Source organism: Athene cunicularia (assembly GCF_003259725.1).
Source record: "Athene cunicularia isolate RWA chromosome 3 unlocalized genomic scaffold, athCun1 chr3_part1, whole genome shotgun sequence".
Taxonomy (NCBI): domain Eukaryota; kingdom Metazoa; phylum Chordata; class Aves; order Strigiformes; family Strigidae; genus Athene; species Athene cunicularia.
The window spans coordinates 50,298,649-50,323,404 of NW_020799097.1; the positions used below are offsets into that span (position 1 = coordinate 50,298,649).

General features: G+C 34.6%; 1 protein-coding gene across 1 annotated transcript in view; it reads right to left on the bottom strand.

Moving 5' to 3' along the window:
• AK9 (adenylate kinase 9) overlaps positions 1-24,756 on the bottom strand; it is a 69,415-nt gene that overhangs the window by 39,862 nt on the left and 4,797 nt on the right. Inside the window, exons 3-17 of the mRNA XM_026844369.1 lie at positions 24,502-24,554; positions 24,323-24,419; positions 20,340-20,452; positions 18,134-18,304; positions 17,249-17,374; positions 14,536-14,610; positions 13,011-13,109; positions 10,901-11,040; positions 10,636-10,816; positions 10,055-10,199; positions 7,796-7,915; positions 6,000-6,133; positions 5,200-5,356; positions 1,233-1,338; positions 745-809 (exon numbers count right to left, since the gene is read on the bottom strand). Of these exons, the coding sequence (XP_026700170.1) occupies positions 745-809; positions 1,233-1,338; positions 5,200-5,356; positions 6,000-6,133; positions 7,796-7,915; positions 10,055-10,199; positions 10,636-10,816; positions 10,901-11,040; positions 13,011-13,109; positions 14,536-14,610; positions 17,249-17,374; positions 18,134-18,304; positions 20,340-20,452; positions 24,323-24,419; positions 24,502-24,554 (1,782 nt within the window). The remainder of the gene's footprint in view (positions 1-744; positions 810-1,232; positions 1,339-5,199; positions 5,357-5,999; positions 6,134-7,795; positions 7,916-10,054; positions 10,200-10,635; positions 10,817-10,900; positions 11,041-13,010; positions 13,110-14,535; positions 14,611-17,248; positions 17,375-18,133; positions 18,305-20,339; positions 20,453-24,322; positions 24,420-24,501; positions 24,555-24,756) is intronic.

The window sequence follows — 24,756 nt, forward strand, 5'->3', positions numbered from 1 at the left end:
GTGAGTGACTTATAATATTATGAGGCATTTCTGAAAAGGACCAAAGGCAAGGAGGAGGAGAGATCAAAGTGGATTGGGGAGTAACAAGCATGGATAATAGAGTAAGAAGAGGATGAAAGGGGAAATGGGAGTACAGGCTCAGACTCATTACTGCACGGTCCTGGGGACATGGAACTGCAGCAGCCTCACCCCTACTGGGTTACTGGATTCAGCAATTCATAATGTATGTTGCTACTAGATTCAGGAATTCTTCATGCATATTAAGAGAACCACTACTGAAAGTATTTCCATTCCCCTTTAATTGCTTCAGGCTGAGCTTCTAGGAGGAAGAACAGAAAACCAGACAGTTTTGCAATTTTCTTATTAGCTATTGGCTGTTCTAACAACGTTTTCTAACTTGTGAGGGGATACAGATTTTTTGTTGAGTAGAAAGTTTCAATACAGATAATAGCGCACTTAGAAAAGTTACTAAAGGAGATAGAGAGTTCTGTCCTTCAGATTTATTGAAAACTGTAACTGTGCTGGCTGATGTAACGCACGTCTCTATTCTGTAAAGTCCATTAAGAACGACACATAGAAATGAGTGCCTGAATCAGTAGAGGAAGCAAAGATAGTAATATAAAGTCATTTTTCTAGATGCTGAATGTAAACAGGAAATCAAAACTGTAAAATCTGAATAAAAAACAAATTGCTAAAGTATTTGAAACACATAATTAGATAAAATAGAAGTCAAATGATATACACCTTTCTCCTCAGCAGCCTGTAGAGATTCATCTTCCTCTGATGGCAGTATTTCTTGCATTTCTCTTCTGTAAGTAAAAGATTATTCGTTTAAGACTTAGATAAATACTACTGAAGCAAGATGCAGATATATTAAATGTAAAGATGTGAAAATATACTGTTGGGGAGTTGAAATAGAATCTGGGTTGTACAGAATAAAAATCAAATATATTTTATAATCTAAAATGTTATTGTCTCATTGCATCAAAAGACTGGACTAAAGAAAGGCTAATAAAAATGCATTTGGCAAGAGAATCTCCTGCCGCTATATGTACTGGTCTAAACGAGCTATTCCTCAAAGTTAACACATATTGGATTATTTCCTATACATCACAACTACTCTTAATATTTAGTACATTTGTGTTGATAAGTGCACTGATACCTTTAACGCAAAGTAGGGCTAGAATTTTCTTGTGCTCACTTTATACATTCAGATATTTGGAATGTTTTACCTTACTTCTTCTTTCTTTTGTAATGCTTCATCTGTTAGTCTTTGCAAAATCTTAGAATTAATTGCATCCCGATTTGCTAAGTATGTTCTGCGTAGTATACAGGCTCCTGCAGTACAATTACACAACACTAATGAGTTTTATGCATCTGTACAAATCTAAGGCTGCTTGAGTTAAGAAAATTATTTAATAAATGGTAGACAACTTTCCTACCTCTTTTTAAAGCCAAGAAAAGGCATATATACCATTGAAATGTTATTATACTGTGGCTTTCTAAGGTTTTAGAGCTTTGTTTTCAATTTCAAGCACCTAATAAACTGAGCATGGGATATGGGAAGGTTATGATGAAGGCTATAAAGGGAGACAGCACTGAAAGGATTTATCTTATATTTTCGTATAGCATGCATTACTCTGGCATTTGTTTTGTGTGTATGTGTATGAAGAAAATGAAATAAATGTAAAACATTAAAATTACCGACACTATTACATCTGGTTGACACAAATTAACAATATGCCGTTCCTACTAGGAACACTACTGACTGACTTATTTTAGCAAATAGCTTTATGATATATGGCTGTGTGGCTGAAATCCGTTTCCATCAGTGGAGTTATGCCAGTTTAGACTAGTTCAGGGAATAGCTTACAAAGTAATGACTCAAAACACTGTGAAACTATAAACTCAACTACATTATTATTTAAGTGACAGAAATTAGTGGGAATCAAATAAAAAGTTAAAGCAATTGCACAAATGAAAAAATATAAAGAACAAAATGGGGGAAAAAGCACAATAAATTCAAGGAATCATATCCATAAGTAAAAAGCTACTCTATCATCCAAACCACAGAGCAGACATTATGATCTTGTCTCTTTCACCTCTCTTTACTCATACTTGTTCCTTCTATGTCTCATGTGATCACTATCACCAACTAACATAAAATGTATTTTTATCTAAATTTGAGTTGTGACAAACATGTCAACTGTAGGAACATTGATGTTGATTTGAAGCAGGTTATAATTTTGTGTGAACGGTTTATATTTTAAACCAATGCTTTCAATTAAATGTATTTTTAAAAAAGGGATGGTGAGTGAAGGGAATTATTAAAAAATGTGGTTTGTAAACTCATCTTTAGATAATTCTGTCTTGGTATTCTTCCTCAAAAAAGTTGTGAGAGTTTGCAGTGGCTTTGCCTGGTGGCCCAGGCATGCACTTTCGCACCTTTGTGTTTTTTTCACTCTATTATGAAAAGCAGCAATACCAAAAAGCATTAATTTACTTAATTATTCAGAGTCTAAATGACACTGAACTGAAGCAAAGCAGCTTTAATTACAGAATTATCATATACAGAAATCCAGAAGAATCACAATTCCTGTACTATACAAACAATTAATTCTTCCTTGGGTACCAGCATATGTGTTTCTCACTCAAAGGATTCAGTATTGTTTCACCTGATGAAGGATTTCAGCATTACTTGATCAAATTGAGCAGGGACCTATAAGCCTTTAGAATAATAGATAATAAATTAGCAAAGTCCTAAATGCCTGGGCTGAGAATATCTGCTACTGGTATTAACCAGAAAGCAGCTTGCGAATGGAGCAGGTTTGTAGGTTGTGCAGCTGATTCTGGTTGAAAGAACAATGTCAGTTCTTTCAACCAGTCAGTTAAGAAAATCTCTATGCCAGTATTATATTCCCATTCAATTTGTTATGGTAGGCTACAAATAGTATGACTTGTACTCAATTAGCACATGACTTGTTTCAAGCCAAGACAATAAAAATATGCTTTATTATTTATTGTATATTAATTCATTTCCTCCCACTAGTGAATGAAACTTTGAAGAAAAATATGTTGTCATTGATTCATATGAAAGCCTGATACAGCTTCAGGGATAAAATTAGGCTATAGGCTCCTTATCATCTCAAATACATTAAAAATGGGAATGATGGATTTCCTTCCAAGCCTGAAATCTATTTATACATAGGGTCAAATGGGTTGTAATAAAAAAAAAAAAGGTCTTTTTTGCTATGTGATATAAAGACTATAACACTGGTAGTTCAAACAGAGGTACTCTTAGGGTTGTGAGCACAAAATTTAAGTTTCATGAAGGACCTCTCTAACTTCTAGGAAAGGCTTACACTGATGCTTTAAAGAATCTGCCATCTATCAGACTTGAGAAACAGAAGGTGCTTGCGTGGAAGAGATGGCTACCAAGAGTGTAAAATAGGTTGTTCAGATTAGAAAAAATAATTGAGAGCTGGGTTTTGAGAACTAGTGGAAATGGCAGAAAGGACTGCAGGAAGGAAGCACATAATTGGAAAGCCTCTGCTATGAACTCCAAGTTCTTCCCTTCCTGAAAGAAAAAAAATGGGGCAGTTACTACTGACCAGTTTTCAACATGGTTCCCATGAAGAATTATCTATTCTCAAAGTGTTTGATCTAGAAAAAAGCCTTTCAGGGATGATGAGACAACCTATTCTTTTATCCAATTAATTCAGTAACTTGTTAAATTCTGAGAAGAGAAAGTTAACCGAATTCTAAAAGCATCTCTCCCACCTCAGTTCTCTCGCTGCAGAAAAAGCTAGAGCTTGACTCCTGATGTCTGTAATTTAGTACACAGTATTAACTTTACAATACTGCATGCCAATTACATGAGGAAGGTGCTTTTTGTCATTGTAAGAAAGGACAATGCACTGTGTCCAAGAAAATAGCTTCATGAACATTTCAATATGTTTGAAATGTCTGGGAAGCAAAGATGAGGCATGGAAATGCAATTTGTCCTTAAGGGCTTTCTGGAAGTATCTGAGATGATGAGGTCTTCTTGAATGATAGGAACAGCAAATACAATTTTCAGACAAACACTGGATGTAGATCTTTCTCAGAAATATTCAGTGTCTATTTAGTCTGTATATGAGCTCCAGCCACACTGGAAGACTTTTAGTTAGAGATGTTTAAGGTGTTACAAAATTTCACAAAGCTGTATGACCAAGTAGTTTAGCTACTACAGCTGAGTAAAAGCTTTTTATTTTTTTTTTTTAATAAGAAAACTGAATAAACTGAATAAATTGAAATAAACTCAGGATTTGCTTAGGTTGATTTTTATATTCAGGGACAAGGGTTTGAAAAGCTCTCTGGACTGACTCTAATATTGGGCAGTTACTGTGCTTTCTTGAACTAAGTATGATTAGATGTATCATTTCTTTCTTGAAAGCAAGTTTCTACTACTAAAAGGCCTTTCAATAACGGACTGGATTGAACAGGTAATGATCAAACATTGCCACAGGGCAGTGAAACTTGTGGTGTGGTATGAATCAAGCAGGCATAAACCATTACAACATAATTTGGCAAGCAAAACTTTTAATAGTGTATGATCCTACTCAGTTTTTCATGCCTGGTACCAACCTTCCCTCCTGTTTGAAACAATAAAGTAAAAATCCCTTCCTCTGAATTCATGGGCACTAAGCTATTGTATCAATCTGGGTAAGAAATTGCTTAATGTTTTTTGACCCCAGGATGGGGAACAGGAACAGGATACACCTGCATACAAGTATTTCTCTAAAGCAGAGAAAGTTCATATCTATATTCATATCTGCAAGTGGGGAAACCAATGTGCAAGAAGGGAAATTTGGCTGAGAGCCACATCGCAAGCTGGTGGCCAGCCAGACACAGAATACAAAAGCCTGAAACTGCAAGAGTCCAGTGGTATTTGCTGCTGATTGTAAATAGGATTATAGATAGGAGGAATTTTCTTTACTGCTTTTGTAAAGCATTCCTGTTTTAAATTCTGTGTAATTCCCTTAATCCAAATTATAAGAATTTTAGGGTACCCTTGTTGATTCACTGGATTCTTCCTTCTCTAGACCCTGAAACTTTATAAATGGGAAATAACTACTAGTTTTTCTTATGTGTGCTCTATATACAGATATCAACACAGAAAAAATCAAAATATTGTTTCACTAGTGTGCATTTACTAACCATCTTTTTCTGTATCCTTCAGACAGACAACAGTGTCAGGTAAAAGTCCTTTTTCTGATAAAGCTGACCAGTGGTTTACTGACAGAGGGTAGTTATCCACTACCCATCCTCCTTTTTCTGGAGCACCTGGAAACCTATCTTTGTTCTTCTTCGTGAGCTGTTATAAAATGACAGATTCAGTAACATAAAAAGACTAAGATAGTCTGCTAGCTGTTCAAAAAGACTGCATCATACCACATGATTTTTTAAACGTTATGATTTTTCTGTATTGTCATTTCAAGTCAATAAAAAGTAAATGTATATGTCCAAATGAAATAAAACTGTTTTAAACAAAAATAATGTGCCTGTGATTTATAAGGCTGCCTATAAAGAATTTAGATTTCAGTTTCAATAGTTACAAATCAGTAAACTTAAACCAATTCAAGATTCTTGGATAAAGCTGCATATGCAATTCTTTTCAAACACTTGTTTCTGGTGCTGAGCTCTTTAATAGTAACTAAGAGTATAAGAATAGGGCAAGTAAACAGTGGTACTTAGATAATTCTCCCAGCCTTTATCAAATTGTAGTGCAGGTACTCTGCAAGATAGAAATATTTTGTATACATATAGTAGCCCTCAGTAGATTTGTCTTTCATGATCTTGCTCAGTCTCTCCTCAATCCTATGTAAGCTTTCAGACTGATATAAACTAAACTGATCTTGCAAATGGAAAAATTAAGAACATATATCAATAATATATAAACTGTTACAGGTTGCTCTTAGAAAAAAAAGTGCTTTGCTATATAGTACTTGGTGTTTTACCTCTGCAATAGCTCTCTCCAGTACTTCAGCATATATTTCAGGCGACAGTGTAACTTCAGAGACTGATGTTCTTTTTATGGCTTCTTCTACCATCACTTGAACTTCTGGGTGGTCAGCAGTTATCTCTGACATTCCTAACAATATAGATTTTTTTAAAGTGTTTCACAAAATTCTGAAATACTTTTTTCCTCTGGTCAGGAATAATTGCTAGGCAGTTAAATCCAGCCACTTCATAATAACAGTGCAGCAGTCATTTCAAGCAATATTACAGAATCACACTGAGACAAATAGCAGTTCTTCTGAATGCAGTTCTAGAAGGTATTTCATAAAGATGGGTTTTAAGATCTTGATTTGATCTCTCATAACAAAAAACCCCCACCTTTTTACCTGTACAATATTTTCTAGCACTAAGTGAAATATTGGTTCAGTATGAATGGAATGACATTTGTATACTAGAACAGTCAGACACCCGCAGCACCTGAGAATTTCCTTTGATTTGATTTCTCTTTGATTCCTAAATCGAAAGGTTGACCAGGCAAATTTAAGAATCAATACAAATCATCAATCAAGACAGTATATTGTCAACAATCAAGAAGCTTGTATTCTCTAAGATGCACAAAACATTCGTATTGGATCCATATTTTGTTATTAATTGCTGACACGGTGGACTGTAATTTTGTAAAAATATTGTAAGGAATACTCCGAGTTAGTTCTCAGTTTTCGTACTAATTTGATAAAATCTGGTGAAGAACTGTTTTAAGCAAGTACAATATCTGCTATGTGAAGAGTATAATTTTGAAAAAATGACATATTTACTTTCTGTAATTGTGCCAAGATTTTTCACTGATTGTGTTGATACTTTTTACATGCACAACTTTACACATTATCAGGTTATTTTTGCCAAGTTACAAGCTCTCTGGGAAAGGGACAATATCTTACTAAGTGTTTCCACTCTGCAAAAAACCTCAACACAACCTAAACCCAAAACCAAACAGACATTACAGCTAAAGATATTATATTCTACTTCTCCAGTTCCAGAAATAGCTCTCTATTCCAGGCTTTCCTCAATATCCTTTGCTGGTATAGAATGTCATAAATTAAAGGAAGAATATAATTGAAGGAAAAAATGTTTTTCCTTAAAAAGACAAAAAGATCTGTAAAAACTACCTCACATTTAATTCCCATTTTAGATACTTGTAAATATATTACATTAATATCCATTAATTGGATCTATCTAGTAATCTATCATCCTTATCTGAGATGAAATATCAGTCTGTTCTGTATGAAAAAAATACTATTTGTAAACCATGTCAGGCTTACGCATGTATTTAATTTGTTTAAGTATATTTCAGCAAGTTAATTAAAACTTAGCATACTTCTAAGTTTCTTATATTTAAGTAGCAAAATATCCTACTCCTGAATTTGGATCCTCTCTTCACTTGTTTGTTTGTGTGTGAATTAATACCTATTCTCCTTATCTATTAAAAAATTCTGAAACAGTTTTATGCTATAAAAAGATATGTATGTAAAAAATACCAAAGTTTTAATGAAAATACATGCTTAGCTCCTACAAAGGTCAGTGGGAGTTTTTTCCCCTATACACTAACATGGTATTAATATCTTCCAATGTCAAAATTAACCATTTCATTTTAGGTTTTGAGAAACCAGCAACAAGGAAAAAGTTTTAAAAAGTCCTACAAGGGTAACAAAATAATGTTATCTTTCACTTTTTAATTTGCAAGATGCACTGAAGGCATGTAATGACATGCTTAAAATAGCTAAGATTTACTTTTTACTTTTTTTGATGATGGCAGATTTTATAGTAGTCCCCTCTTCATAGTTTATTCCCTCTCTGGTTTCAGCAGGTTCTTCAGAATCATCTGCTTCTTTGACATTACTACGTTCTTGCAAGTTTCCTATTGTTATGAAATTGTATTAAATTCAAAGAAATCTATCAGTAGAAAATCCTTTTATTACGAATACTTCACCAAAAACTCCATCTGATGAAACCAGCTACATGTCAGCCTTCTCTCCATCTGCAGCTTCCCAATCTGTGGAATCCCCCAGCACACCTAGGTATCACAAGCACTTTTCCAGCCCTAGTGAAGGCAAGACTCATACCCATCAGCCTGTGAGACACAAATGGCCCTCTAGCAGTACCCGGTTTTATATGCTTGTTCCTCCCCTTAAAAGAGATGAGAACTATGACAAAAGGCAGAAAAGAGTTTAAAAATTCCAAAGTGCTGAACACTTCTTCAGTTTAACAGATGTAATACCCTCCCCTGTTTCCCCCCCTAGATAGAACAATGTGGTTTTGTTTGAGCTGGATGTCATCTGAGCACATTAACAGACTGGGACCCTCTGAGTGTTACCTCTTTAGTCTGAATCAGAAAAGTATGTTTTAAGTGAATCTCCTGATCCTTCCCATGGTTTGGTACATACAGCAAAGCAGTCTCGGAACATGCAAACTAACTGATTCCTTCCAGATGTACATTTACTATGCTGAAACCATTAAATGTTCTGCCCATGAGACTGCAGCACAGCTAGTCTCAAACTCCTCTGTGCATGACATGGATATGGAGTCCTTAGCACCAGTCTTGTGCTTTAGTCTTCTGACCCACTCTGACAGTAAACTGAAACTCTGCAGACTTCAGTGGAGTTTCACAGCCTCACTGTCTATCCCTGAACTGGACTTGGGAGAACTCACAACAGACAGGGGCCCATTTAACTATTTAAACTGATAGATGTCTTTTGCATCATTTTTATTGATTCTCTGTAATTCCCTCAAAAGGCAGAATTTACTAAGTAATTAAATAAATAATTTCCTTAGGAATAGGAAACAGTTTATGAGATAGTTACCTCTAGATCTAGATTCAAGCTTCCAAAAATATTTAATTTCCCCTTCCAAAGCTTTCTTACTTTCTATGACAATTTTCATCCTTCGTCTGTTTGTAGTTCTGCTTTGCAATAAAATTGCTTGAGCTCTCCAAGGTTATTAATTAAGATTAAGTTCTCATTAATTTTAGTATGATTTCACCTACCTGTCCTCAAAAGTAGTTACTATTAATTAAGATTAAGTTCTCATTAATTTTAGTATGATTTCACCTACCTGTCCTCAAAAGTAGTTACATAGCCAGGGACCTGGAATATAACACTGTTTAATGGTTTTAATTTTGGTGTGGTAGTTCACCATTATTTTTACTGCAACACCAATGGGTTTTGTATCACTGTCAGCTTCTAAGTTTTGCAACACTAGAGGAATATAGTGACTTCTTGTTAGATATGTATCTACCCATGAGTAAATCAAATATGGTGATTCCTTGCTTAGTTGAATAAGGCAAAATGGATTGATTGATTGATTGATTGTCCAGTTGAACCATAACTAGGGCTAACTGGAAAAGGCAAATCCAATTCAATGAAAAATTTTAATTTCAAAATTTTAGTTTTGAAAATACCCGCTAACTTTCCTGCAAAAAGAAAATTTAAATTTTGTTTTAAAAAATATTAAAAAAACATGTAATTTTCACCTTTTCAAAATATTTTCTGAATTCATGAAGCTGCAAAAACCTTGGCAGCTTAAGAAGTCTAAATGTGACAGAGCTGTAGAGTCTTGTGAATATGCCATCTGAGACATCAATAACTGGAAGGCTGCTCCAGAGTGGAAAATCTGTAGACTGTGGGTTCACATCAGCCCAGCTGACAAGCTGCTTTCTTGAAGAAAATTTCAGTTTTGCAGAAATTTAACTTGTCAGAAAGTCATTCAAATGGAAAGTTTCCAACCAGTATCAGTCAGAACCAATTTCTTCTTTCAAAAAGAGCTTAGAAAACTCTTTCTTCCATATTCATGGCCCTCAGTATCAGAGGATTTACATATAATATCAAAAACATTGAGTTCTCCTCAGCTATTCCCTTCACCGCATGTTCTTTTAGTTCATATTTAATGCCCAACAACTGTAACAACTTCTGTAATATAAGTCGAAATGACAGTGATTGCTTCAGTTAAATAACCTAAAGCAAATAATATAGCTTCAAAGACCATGGAACACCTTATTCACCTGATTCTCTTGACTGGTGTTCTAATTCCAACCTATTTTTCACTGCTGTTATAGCTTTTTCTACTGTATCCCTTCGCACTTGCTCAATGTTTGCTTCTCTTGATTCTTCCATATGTGGTTGAATGAGTTTGGCCATATCAAGAACCTAGTGAAATTATTTGAAAAAATAATATCACAGAAGAGAAATATAGCACCTGATTGAACTATGCAATTAAATGAATTTGGAAAAGCTCTGCAAATTTCAGAAAAATGTACCTATAATTCAAGTGTAGGTTTTTTCGGTGGAAAAAAAAAAATTCTAATTTGCATTTATATTTAATTATCTTAGATACAAAAATTATTCATAATATTCCTATGCTAAGACAAATAACTGACACAAATATGTCTTGCAGAGAGGGTAAAGAAAAATATTTTTTAAAGTTAGCTACTTTTATATAAATGAATTTCACTAAATTACTGTTTCCTCTAATCCATATGTTTGCAATTGTGCATGTTAATAACACAACAGGAGTAAGAATATGCTTAACTGATTCCCAAGCCTCAGCTGATACCCTTATTATGTAAGACATTTATAAACCTACCTTTCCTTTATATTTGTGTGCGATTAGGTTACAAATAGTTGTTCTTCCAGAGAATGGAGGACCAAATACTAGTACTTTACAAGGAGGAAGTGGCATTGGTGGTAACAGGTAAGGCCGTGGATTTAACATAAAGGTTTTCAGTGCCTCTGGGGATGACAGTATGTACATTTTCCCTAGAAAACTTAAAACAGAAGAGAAACTAATAGATATACACAGTTATTTTATAAAATAGAGATACAAATAAAAAGTGTCAGATTGCACTAACCTGACAGCCAAGTCTGGCTTTCCCATTACAATGTCACCTTCCTTTAGAGCCACAGGACATGCTTGCCCCCACCTGCTTCTACGCCATTGATATCCATGTGCTATTAATTTGTAAGATGACAGAACCCGGAAAAGTTCATCCTGTTTATTAAAACATCAGTAACTGCATATGTAATTTTTGTCTGAAGCTACATAGCCTTGTTCTTAGCATTTTTTCAAACATTTTGTTGGAAAATAAGCAAACCTTAAAAGTCACACTTTTTAGAATTTTTTTTAAAATTTTAGATTTTTTTAAAAAATTACATATTTCTGAATTGTAGGACAATTTTAAGGAGAAACTATTTAGTTTTTCAACTTTATTTAATAAAAATAATACTTAAAATAGCTCCTGTAGGCTTTATCTATTATTTTCAGAAGTTTAAAACAATAAAGAGATACAAATCAGCCATTTATTGAAGATGACAGAAAATGGTGATGATTTCTTCTAAAGGGGATGAAGAAAGGACCATGGTCTTTGTGGGGCAATATGAAAGCCAAATTATCTCATTCAGGCAGGCAGAAATAGCAGTAAATTTAACAGACATTTTACAGAAGGTGATTAGTGAGTGAATCCTAAAGTTTATGGTGACTAAATTATTCAGAATACTATAGACAACTGCTGGCTGTGAAGAACTGCAGAAGGACCTTCAGAATCTAGGACACCAGGCATTAAAATAGCAGTTTTACACAGAAAATGATGAGTTGTCACTGTCTATCACTACTCATGAATAGATCTTGGAATTATAATACATACTTCCATGTAAACATTTGGTCAACGCCCAAGAGCAGTCAGAAAACCAACCTGAATGTTAGGAATATTTATCAAAGACAGAATAGAATAAAAAGGTTTATTATTGTATAAATCCTGCACTCATCTTTACTGCTATGTGCATTCTGCTACCCTAATCTCAAAAAGTACACGAATTGGAAAAGTTTCAGAAAAAGGTAATATGGCTGATCAATCACACTAAAGGATTTTGATGTAAGAAGATAGAAGATTAATTAGAATGGAACTCCAGTCCAGGAACTTCAGTCTAGAACTTCAGTCCAGGAAAAAGACAGCTTGTAAGAACAGGACAGAAATCTGAAATCATGAGTTATTTAAGGGCAGATACAGAGAACAAAACTATTTACTGACTTTTGCATATCAACAACTAGAGGACTCTCAGCTAAAAGGTCTCAGGTTCAACACAACTGGAAGCAATTCTGTATATAATGTCCAGTTAAGCTGAAGAACTCCTTGCCTCAGATACTGTGGGATGCTAGAAGCTTACACGCAGACTGACACAAACACAGAGGCTAATTAAATAATAAATACAGATGACCTCTTACTCAGAAAGTCCTTCACTTGTGAATTTGTCAGGGACTGAGAAAACAGAAAAGCGAAGGGAGGGGTGTTTCTCTGAAAATGTGTAGTGGGGTCTCCCAGTTACAGTACCGTTCATATATTCAAAGTTTTGTTTCAGAAATAAAGAAGATGACTGCAAGTGAATATAGGTGAAGACATTTATGCAAAGACATGTTTTTCAGTTTTATTTGGAAGGGACACAAATTATAATTGTCAGGATTCAGAAACATTCAGCACTAATTTGTCATATTCTAATTAATTACAGGAAACAATGTATGCAATTTCAGCTATGCAGGATGCTGCTAAATCAGTATTAGCATGCTGTTTCTCATTCAGGAAGAGGAAAGACTGAGCTAAAAGTCAGCTGCTGAGATTATCACCCTTTGGCCAAAGTTTTTTTATTTTCTTGGAATGAATTCATTCTTCCTCTATTGCTCAAACACATATTTTGTTCAAAAATTTATTATAATAATTTCTTTTTTTTTTTTTTAATGACAGACTTTTTTCTTTTCATACTCTTCTAAGTGGATTACAGTCCCAGAATTATCTTATATTCAAATTTCTGGAAAATCGAGGCTCAAAATTTACCTATTGCAGGGTAAAACAAAGTGGTTGCTGTGAAACAAAGGTGTAATATAAAAGGTGTAATATAAAATTACAGCAGAAAATAAGAAACATTTTAGTAATTATTACAGTCAATCAGATTTTACAAAAGCACACTTACATTTTCCAGTCCCTCCAGCGTTTCTTCTTGCTGACTTTGAAGTCTAGTTATAGGAGCTCCATTTTGAACACCCAGAGATTGAAGTCGAACTACCACTGACTGAAGAGAAAATAACTATTTACTTAGTAGCAATAAAAACTGCTTTTGTGATCCAAAAGGAACCCCAAAGTATTTTTAAAATCTTAACTTATATAATTGTTACATATACACTAAGGTCCAGTTTCTAGCTTGAAGTCAAGCTAGTTGTTGAGCTGAGTTTTAACAAGCTATTTGGTAAATACAGGCAGTGCAAAATACTGTCACAGCCTTTTTATCTCCTCATTATGCTGTGAATCCCAAACCTTCTAAAAGAATAGCCTGTGAAGGATTCTTTCCCACAAAGCAGTAGAATTATTCAGATGAGCTCCAATCTGAAAAGGAGGAAAGTCTCTTTAGGAGATCAGATTATGCACGTCTGGGAATAATGCAACTGTGGGTATTAAAGATACTTAAACCAGATGTCTGCCAATGAGAATCAGATGATATTAAATTTAATTGAAGGATTTCCTGAATGTAATCTTGCTTAAATGAAAGTGTTCTTGAATCGAAAAAGCAAATTTTGTCATGTTTGGACTAGTTTCATAACAGGTATTTGCCTTACCTATAGGTAAAATGGTTGGAATCATTACACAATTTGATTGCCTTTACATTTTCTGTTGCAATGGTCACAAACATCATAAGTAAGGAAATTTTATGTTCCAACTCTGCAAAATTAGTGGGTTTTTTTCCCATATGACTACTCTTGGTAGTAAAGTTAAGCATAAATTAAAATAATACTTACATAATTATAAGTGATTCAATTTGTTTCAAAGAACAGCAGGAATACTGCAGGAGCAGCTCACTTCCTACCTTTTCAAAGACAATCACTTCATTTACAACCCCATACTTTAGATTCTGATTTAAAGCAACTCTTATTTATGAGGCAGAGTATAAGATTATTTATCTTCAATTTTTAACATTGTAGTTTTCTAATAGGGAGAATGACTTGCTATGTTATGAGCTAAAAATCTAGAAACAAGCACTTGAGAATCGTTAAAAGAATGAAATGTCTTCTATTACACTGTAAAACAATATCAAAGTTCATAAAAGTTCTGTCATTATTTTAGACACCTGCACAAAATAAGCCAATTCTGTAACTATATCACACATAAAATGTTTTAATTTCTCATCTTAATAATGATATTTTACACTAACACACAAAGTAAAGTGCTAAAAACAGGTGGACACAATACAAAGGAGGTTGTAACCTGCCTGAAAATATACTCATGTAACATATATGTAAGCCTGGGGGCGGTGCAGTAAATCTTACAATTGTTTTAATAAAGCAACAAAAGCAAGCATTTCAAAGGTCATGTTTTCCAATAGCAATTAAATGAGTTTCATATACCACTCAAAATTTTGTCAACACCTTAACAAAAAACAATCCACAGAATTAAGAAATTATTTTCTAGTGGAGGTTAATTAAATTGGTGCATAGCTTACTTACTACAAAGAGATCATCTGGTTGTTGATTTCCATCCAGTTCAATAAGATATTGACAATCCTGTTCAGCCATCAAGTCCTGTTTAAGAACAAAAATAGACTTATCAGTTGAACATAGTTAACCAGACAATGACACTGAAGCTCATTCTGTTCCTATACATATCAAAGACTGGACTCCTGTGGACTTGAGTAAAACCAAAATTCCTTGTACTGACTGTTGTGTGATTTGGTATACTACTGATATAGAATTTGTTTAGCATAACTTGCTAAATTTGCTGCAAGCTGTGAACCTTCACCTATGTATGTAGAACTTTTACCTAGTCAAGTAAAAGAAGGCCCCAGAGCTTGTTCAAGAAGACAAAGAAGCTACATTCATTTATGGAAGTTGCAACCTTAGAGATAAGAAAATAAATGGCCTGCCTAGAAACAATGAAGGGACCCAGTGAGGAACAGGAAGACCTCAGACCCAAACTGTCATGTGAGGAGTGGGGAATTTAGAGTGTAAAGGTATTATGCCCAAGGATTTCTTTGTTTGAGGTCCCTCTTTAGAGGCACCCTGCTCAAGCTGCTGGCACTATTAATAAAAAGTACTTTTACACAGGAATCTATCTTTTAGCTTATTGATTCAGCAGAAACCTAGAGTCGAACCCTGCTATGGTGGCTGGCATGTGTAATTTTCATAACATGATGACTTATAAAATCTTCTGGAGATAAACTTTTATTTGGTGATAGATAAATACAGAGAGAATTCCAAAATCCAAGTTACAAAGGGTTCAGAAAACAGATGAGATACCTAGCTCAAATGCAAGAGAGCTATAAAGCATCAAGACACAGTAACATTTTGTGTATGGATTCAACTTCTAATTGTCTAACTACTTTAATTCTCTGCTGGAAAATGGTGACAATGTCAATGAACAGATTTCTTGGAAATACCAGCCATAAGACCAATGTTTTTATTTTGGTTCTGACTCTCATTTTCTGTAAAATTTGAATAATCTATTTGGGTTTTCTTATTTTCAATTTTCCCATTAGTAAATAAGATATTAGACTAAAATAGACATCCCATGTCCACTGTTAATGTCTCTGTCTGAGGACTGAGTACACTCACTCTGTTGACCAACAGATGTTGGTCTAACCCCAGCCCTGAAAAAGCCTAGCAAAGGTGACTTTACAACTCTGTAGGTAATCTGTTCCAGTTCTTCACTATGCTTACGGTCAGAGTTCAACTCCTTGCACTTAGTCTAAGTCTTCTATACAATAAATTATTTGTGCTATTTTTGGTAGAAATAGATAATAACCAATTACTTCTTTCTAATACTCTTCTACAGAGAACATAATAGTTTGTGTTTCTTTTATATACAATGGTTTTATTAGTACATCCATGATATTTGCTTTTGTACAATAACATCACATACATTGACTCAGTTGCTGACTAAAACACCACAGATTGCAGATTATTTTGAGTACTGAGATGTAGTCAATTATTTCACATGTTGTAGTTGTTCATTAGGTTTCTGCCCTACTGTTAGTATTTCACCCCTATTTCTACTCACTTTCATCCTAATAATTTATCAAGAAATCCAAGTCTGTTCTCCAAAGTTCTTTCTACCTATCCCAGTTCAGTGCAAATTGCACATCTTATAAGCTTTTTTTTTTTTCCAATTTCATCATCTCAACATCTACCTGGGCCATGGGGGTGATAGACCCCCATGTTCTTTTAATGTATTAGTGTATGTTCACGAATACATTGATCATTTCTGAAGCCTGAGTAAGACCTACCAACTAGTGGAATGTGATGAAAGTGTTGGAAGATTGATGTACATCATAAAGTAATTTAGTCTAAAAAACTTTCCATTAGTTTGCTTACGAGAAATCTATGTGAGATTGTATCATAATTAAAGACAGCACATTTTTTGCTTTCCCCTTCACAGTAGTAACAAGTTTGTTACTCTAACAAAGAACATTATGTCAGTTTTACACAAATTTATCTATAGGTTTATCTAATCCATAGGGAAATTGAAGGGCATAAATAAAGAGTAATTGTCAGGTGCGCAGCAAATATGAGATTTTTGCAGTTGCTTGTACCAGAAGATTTAAAAAAACCCCAAACAAACAAACAAAAAAACCCAACCCTAACTATTGCTTTAGACCTCTTTCTGGTTTTTTTTGGGGGGAAAAAGATAGGTAGTAAATCCAACTTTCCTGAACACAACAAGGAAAGAAAAAAAACCCCAACATTACAGCTGCAGAAATTAAATAGGTGGTAAAGCAAACTGATGGGCTATTTATTGTGTATATAAATCTGCAGGCAATGAGGCAGGTGAGAAAGGGAATCTATTGGAGTGAAAGGCAATGGCTGCAAAGAGCAGATTTCTTATGGGATTGAATCCTAGAATGGACTTTGCTAATGGTGATGATACATTGGGCTTTCCAAATACTTCACTTCCTAGATTAAGGAAGCATCTGTGGTGACAGATATGTTTCACTTTTAAAACTCGAAGTGGATTACTTTATCTTGACTCCAGAGTAGAACAACAGATACAGATGACAACTTTTTATCATTGATTTCAGTATGAATTTCAGAACCTGGGGATATGTTGTAGCATGCCTTGTGCCCACCTCCATACAAAAAAATCTCAAACTTAAAAAAGAAAACATTGTAAGATATTTTTAAAAGATTTTGTTATGCATAATCATGTTATTTTGCTTTTTCTTACTTCTAAAGGATGAAGCATTATATCCTTATAGGTTCCAACTCTTTTTTCTGCATTTTCAAGAATATCTTCAGGCCTCTGCACTAATTGATGTAAAAATTCTGATGTCATAATTGGGTCTTCTGCAGTCTGCAGAATGAAAAGTTAAATATTTCAAGATACAGAAATAATGTACTAAACTAATTTTTGTCATTACTCAAAGGTAAATAAAATAGCTTTCCAGAATATTGCGTTATTAGTCTAGTGATTGCTGATTGTGATCCTATCCTGATGAAGTTCAGTTTCTGCAAATTTCGCAGAATGTGCCTAGAACCTGCACTGATAAGTCTCTGTCCAACATTACAAACCAGAACGATTCAACCTGAATTCAAAATTAATACCTTCCTGGGGAAAAAAAGGAAAAAAAAAAAAAAAAAAAAAAAAAAAAAAAAAAAAAAAAGAAAGAAAAAAAAAAAAGAAAAAAAAGAAGAAAAAAAGAAAAAAGGAGAAAGAAAAAAAAATCTCCCTTTGTACTAGTCAGAACCAGAAAACAAGCTCATATCCTGTAAATACTAGTACTAGTAAACTTTATTACAATAAACAAAAGTTAAGAATTTTTTATTTGCTTACACTAAGAAGCAGACAATATAGAGTCACCATTCTTGTGATACACCCTTTTAACCTATGGCAAGAAAGTGTGCGGTGACCTCAGATTTAGAGACTGAATCCATGTTAATCTATACAATAATCACCATTTGCTGTCATTTAAACCTATCATTTAAATATTATCTCATATCTCAAAGCAGAACAGCAACTCATATGGTGATAATTTAGAATATCAGAATTTGTTCTGCTTTGTCTAGAGTATATTATAATACTTGGCACTGTTTAGAAATTAGCAATATTTACCTCTTCTTCTTCCTGCTCTTCATCTTCTTCATTCTCTTCTTCGTGTTGATCTTTCTTTTTCTTATGCTTTTCAATAATGTTAGGATCCCATTGGTTCCTCTGATATACCTGCCCTGAATCAGGGTGTTGCCTTTGTCCTGATATTCTTTGGCATAAGTCATAATCTGAACACTAGGAAGGAATAATTAAAAGGAAATCAGGTGTTTATTGTACTGTTTTTCCTGAAACTGCAGAACGGCAGGTAGGAGTCTGGCAAATATTCAGATTCATAAACTTCTCCAATAATATTCTGAGTAAACACAAAAATTTTCAAAAGCAGCAAATATTAAGAAAGACTTAAACACTTACATAGTTTTCCCCAATCAGTATTTTACATTCCGTATCAGAAGTATAGCCACTACTTGAACGCATTTTACCATTCAAGTTATACCTTGTAGTATAACAAGTGTAGGTGTAGTTTACAGGTAAAAGTATTTTGCAGATAGGCTTGTGATTGCTCCTTCAATTGATGCCAAGTGGTTTGGTCTTGAGCAAGATTCAGTCAATTTTACTAGGTGTGTCTGACCTCTCAGAGCTCTACTATTACCCGAAAGCATACTGCCATTGTGTCAGAGGCTAAAGCAGTTCAGCAGTTGGGAAGAGTAAGCAATGGTCTTTCCATAGAAAGCCCTGCAGTCACAAATTTAGTTTAGCATTAAACACATATAAATCTGGATGTAGTCTGTGATGGTAAAATTATTAATATTTAAGATTTGAGAGGTCTGCCTAAGAAGTTTATCCTAACTAAAACATTTACCCTAATTAAAACATTCCTTTCAACTAAAAGCTAACCGTCTGTGACTGCTTCCACCTCCCCACTTCTGAGCTAAGATAATACTGGGTGTGCCACTCTATAGGCTCCACCTAGAGCCTTCTTTCTACATTGTCACATTATGTACCCTTTGAGTCCTCGGAATCGTGTTAGGTAGAAAACTACCTCAGGAGTCCATCCATTCCTCAGATGGATATCTGACTTTGTTAACACTGAAGCGATTGTTTTTCTTCACACCTTTTTTTTTTTTTTTTTTTTTTTTTTTGAAACAAAAAATGCTTGTTGGGCCTCTGCAATGAAGTAGCAGAAAACAGGGGAGCAGAGGGGCAGATGCTGTCTGAATGTTCGCTCGCTACGATCACAGTTAATAAAGCTTCTATCATCTAACCTGTTCTAAATTGTATTTGCATTAATACACACTTGGAGTCCCCAGGTCTCCAACAGGTCTTAGGATGGGTATCTCAAAATTCTACTACGGAATTGGCGGTGAAGCACAACAAAACATAAATAATCTTTCTTCTTTTCTGAATCACTAACACCTACCCTTCAAACATATATGCAAAACCTGAGATAACAAGAAAATCTTGTAGTTGTGAAGATCAAATTGTTACAGCAATGGAGAAGTGATTTCTACAGAAAATACAGAGCTTTTGAGATAGCATTGCTACCAATAGGCACACCACACTCATTTCCTGAGGTATCTCTGAAACTGTAGAATCACAGAATTGAAGGCATAGAATCAAATTATTGAAACATAGAATCAAAGGCAAAATTATTCATTTGACTTTGGGGCAAGGATTTTTTATGATCATTCACTCTCAGTCTTCTTCCTGGAGAAGGTGATGTAACTACATGAAGTCAAGTATTCTGTCTCCCTTCTAGTGTAGTTAGTATCACCCTTCTATTTGTACTGTTGCATGTGAAACTATACAACATAAATTCTCGAGAACTGGGATTTCTCACTATTTGGTATTAAAACAAAGACTGACTTTCTGTAGCTGAAAAAATCAAAACGGCCTGGAAAGCAACACAAAAACACATTTCTCTGATGTTTTAAGGTCTTTCTATGAGCATAGAAAAAAAGGTTTGAAGTAGGCATTCACAAAGTTTCACTGCGCATGATCAAACAAAGTAAGTCTCAAAAGTATGCAATTAAAACAAATAAGGACTTAAATGTGGCAAAGTGATAGACTAGGTCCATGAACCAACGTGCAGCATCGACAAACCACACAGATATGACAACTAGAATCCAAATACCAACGAGAATGGAGCACAACAGCAGAGGCTGATTATATATACAAACGCACAGGAGAAAATATTATCTTTGACTTATGCAGCATATGAGTCTACTAATAATTAGGAAAATTATTAGCAAGTTACTGAAGATGGCATTACCTTAATGTTAATCAGGAAATCCGGTTTTAATTTTAGATTCTTTATTTTCTCTATTTGCTGTGAAACAGTCATGTATTCCTCTGACAGAGAAGGAAATCCACTGAGAACGTAACCTGCCGAATACATTTTATTAAATATACCTTTTAGAAGGTTTTGTCAAATATAGGACTAGTTATCTCCTTTAAACAATACATCTATTCAGTGGCACAATTTTAAACCATGTGCATGACATAACACCATTAAAAAACTGTACACCCACGTCTACTTCAGATGAAATACAGACAAAAAAGTGTATTGTTTTCAACTTGATATAGAATTCTCAAAGTTTGTTAACTCAGTTAGTAGAAGAAATTTGTAGACATTAAAGATCATACTCATTCCACCTGCTTCATGTGTGCCTAAAAAGTAACGTGACCATTTTTTCCACTAGAAGACCTTGTAAAAGGCATTGCAAAAAGCATCCACTCTATGATACAAAGCATTTCAATGAGGAGCCTAGGCTTTTTATACAACTTTTAAAGGTCTTCACTTCTGTGGATAATAAAGGGAGCCTGTACAACTTTATGGGATACCTAGTACTCCTGGATGTCAAATCCTCCCAATAGAAGGAATAGAATGCACACACTATGTATACTGAAGCATCCATTCACTCAGGATTCACAGTGCTGAGTCCTCTTTGGCAAAGAGACACTGACTATATATGACAAGCGTGGTGGTAATAATACCTTTTCCCTAGTATTAGAGTGCTCAGCGCGACAGATGAACTTGTGGCTTCAAGTTCCTAGGAGAGTACTGTAACTACTAAAGGCTGTGCAGTGCAGCAAGAACTACTATAGAGCAAGGAACTCAATATTCATGAGGCCAGAATGAGACACAAAACACGAATCAGGTGGATTTTTTTAGCCTAATGAGAATATTCCCTTAGAGAAATGGTGCATGCTCCAAATGCTTAGAATATTATGTGTTAACATTTAAATAAAAGTCTATGCCGCACAAAAATGTAGCAGCAGTCTTTGCAAGAGGTATTACACCTGAAGACAACTTCTTTGGGGAGCTACTATCCATGGATGCAAAATTTATAGAAGAGGAAAAACAGAAATAGAAATATATAGAATAATATGGAATATATAGAATAAATAGAGCATTTATAGAGGAGAAGCACATAATGACTAGTCATTCCTCTAGGAAATTAAAAACTTGGATTTTAAGTTCTTGATACCTTCAAAGAATTCTAACTGGTAGTAAAACGTGGGAAGTCTGCACAGCCTCTGCTTATCAACACATCCTGGATAACAACGGCTAATGTGAGAGGAATGGGAGTGTAACGGCAAAAGATTATCCCAAACTGTTTGTTCTCTGAGAAGGTGTTTGCCCCCAAACTGATAATGTTGTGGAGAGACTAACAATGATAAATTTGCCTAAGGCAACCATCAACCAGATCCAATAGTAACCAGGGGATTACCAAGAAACTTCTGAGGAAAGAAGGAGTCATCTTGAAAAGAAGCGTTCAAATTTGTGACTGGGGAAAGAAACCTTAGTGTGAGAGCAAGGTAGAACAGCAGCCTGACCAGGTTTGATGTGCCAGTGCTACAACCTTCCGTCGAGGCCTGACAGAGCAGCCTCCCTGTTGGATGCTGTGAGTAACCTACATTTCAACTACTGGACTGACAGAACAGGGTTAAACATGTAGTGACCTACACCTCGAGTGTTTGTATGTGAGTTCATGGGGAGCTTTCTCACCAGTGCGTGGATTAGACTGTAGGAAATGGCACACAGAGAGCTAGAGCACCCACTTTTCCAACAGAAAGTGTGCTTAAATAGGTGAACATGCATTCTCAGAAAAGGGAGTGTGTGCTTGTCACTTCCACCCATCTTTGAGAGAGGGTTTGCATTCATGACCATGCAAGTTTGAGTATAGTCTGGAATTAGTTTTAGGAGAGTGTTCAGAAATTTGCAGGTGATGATTAATATTTGGCAAGTGCTTACTGCTGTGGCTTGTCTGTTGTGTGGCTGATACTGAACCTTTTTATTGATCAACAGTTCACTGAGTGTCAGTTAATTACTTGCCATTAATAAATCAATAAACAACTTTGTTCCTGATTTGATTTAGATCATGCTAATGAAGCAGTTTTCCCCTGTGATAATGACATAGATTTTTCCTTTGCAAATATTTAGGTTAACATGATATGAACTTCTGGTTGTTTTCTTGGTCTATTTACAAAACACAATTAGCAAGCATATCAGATACACTAAGCTTATAATTCTGTATTTTCTTACCTACAATACCGTAAAATACAAGTATGCTTGTTATTTTCCAGTGACTATGTTATTTTAAAAAGAGACACTTTATTTCAAGAAATAGCTTAGAAGCTTCACATCTGAACTCCTTCAGAAGTCAAAAAAAGTTTTTCATAACTTACAGTTTTTAAATACTATCATTTGTTTTAACACTTCTGAATCTCTGACACATCAGTATGCAACATAATAGGTGTTTATGAAAATCAGAAGAATATAATTGAAATAATTCCTTGCTGTGTGTACTGTTTAGAAACTTGTATTTTACACTGTTAAAAACAAATGTTAAAAGTAAAAAGCTCAGCTTCTCATACAGCAGTGTTTCTAAAATCTTTAATGAATAATTGACTGATTAGTTCCTGCTGAAAACCTACTTCAGCTTTTCAAGGATTATATTAAGATAATAGGTGCTAAACAAAAAGTTATTAGACCTAGAAAACACTTAACAAAAATTGGTTTTGGAGATCAGTTCTAGTTGGTTGGAAAAATAGAGAGGCTGTAGGTTATTCTATTCCTTGCTACTTTGAGTCATCTGTAATACAGAAAATGGTGTGGCTACAAGAACCAAGCTTTTATCAACTTAATAGACGTTTCCAGGCTCTAGGATCTCTGTGACACACACAATTTAAGCATTCATCTTCTGACTGACTTGAAGCAGGGAACTCAGATAGCACAGATGTCTCTTCAGGCTTTTCTTAAAGTCCTGACCTATGGATTAAGAGACTGGCATTTCTGCTGCTACTTCCTCCCTCAAATCTTTGTTTCCTCCTCATCTCCTCTTTTTTATCTTTTTCCCTATTTCTCTGTCTTTTTTCTACTGTTTTAAAAGCCTGGTTTCACTATGTAAAGTTGCATCTTTTGCAAAACTGTTGTGTCTTGGACTAGAGAAGGAACAAAAACCATTGCAACTGAAACCTTATAGAAGTGTGTTACTTTTCAGAGCAGTAGAAACTTAACATTTCCTTGTCACTATACCCGTCTCTCTCCTATAATGGACAATTCCATTAGAAGTCTGCACCAGAAAAAGAAACTACATTTTCTTTTACTTTCTTTCCACTTAGCCATATATTTGTTTTTCTCTTCAGGAAAGCAGGTTCAGACTCTAGCAAGATCTGCAGCACTAGTCTTAACAGACTCAATTAACAAAATTTTTCCTCAAAAGGAAGAATCATTACCACTACCAACACTGTTCTCATCTAACTTTCAGTGACAAAATGCAAGGGGAATACGTAATGTTGTAAGAAAAAAAGAGACCATAAGACTTTGAATTTTCAATAACCTGTTTTCCTTCTTTTTCGTTATTTTAAATGTTTAAAATGTTTTTGCTGATGGGTTTTTTTGTTGTTATAGAAGTATTCGAGCAAAAAAAAATATCGTATTTTAAATCCTAAAACTTTTCTAACTGGATAATATTGTCAAATAAAAGTCATAGCAACACTCAAAATTTGGGGCAAATTCATTTTCTCAAAATTAACACAACATAGGACTGGTATGACACATTCTGATATCCGATATGGTAAATTGATCCCTAAATACAGTCTTGGTTTATGGATATTCTGCAGCCTGAGAAGCACAAGAAAAAGCCCTACCATCTAGTACAAAATAAGCTGTATTTGAGCAGTAATGGATGCAAAGCATGTTAAAATTATAGCTAGCTCATTCTAAGTTTAGACTAGAAATATACTTACCAAAATGAGCAACTTCTGGTGACTCAATCTTTTTTAGAATCATTTCTGTAACCAGTTCTTCAGAAATACTTTGACCTTTAAAAAGCAATTCTTGACACTAAGGTAAAATGCAAAACAGTCTTGTAGAATATGTATTCATCAAGAATGTGACAACACTTGCTAGAAGATTAGACCTTTACCTTAAGCCCGTATTCTGTCTCTTCTTGAATATTCATTTGAATTACTTCTAAAGCTGAGGAAGCACATCAGACAGAATAAAATTAAAATATTTTATATACAGACATGTACATGCAGATACATACATACACACACACACACACACACACATATATATATATGAGTAGGTACGTGTGCTCCAAACAACCAGACTATTTTTGAATGAACAGCCATTATATTTAGGGCCATTATTATGTTTTGTTCATCCTGACCTCAGT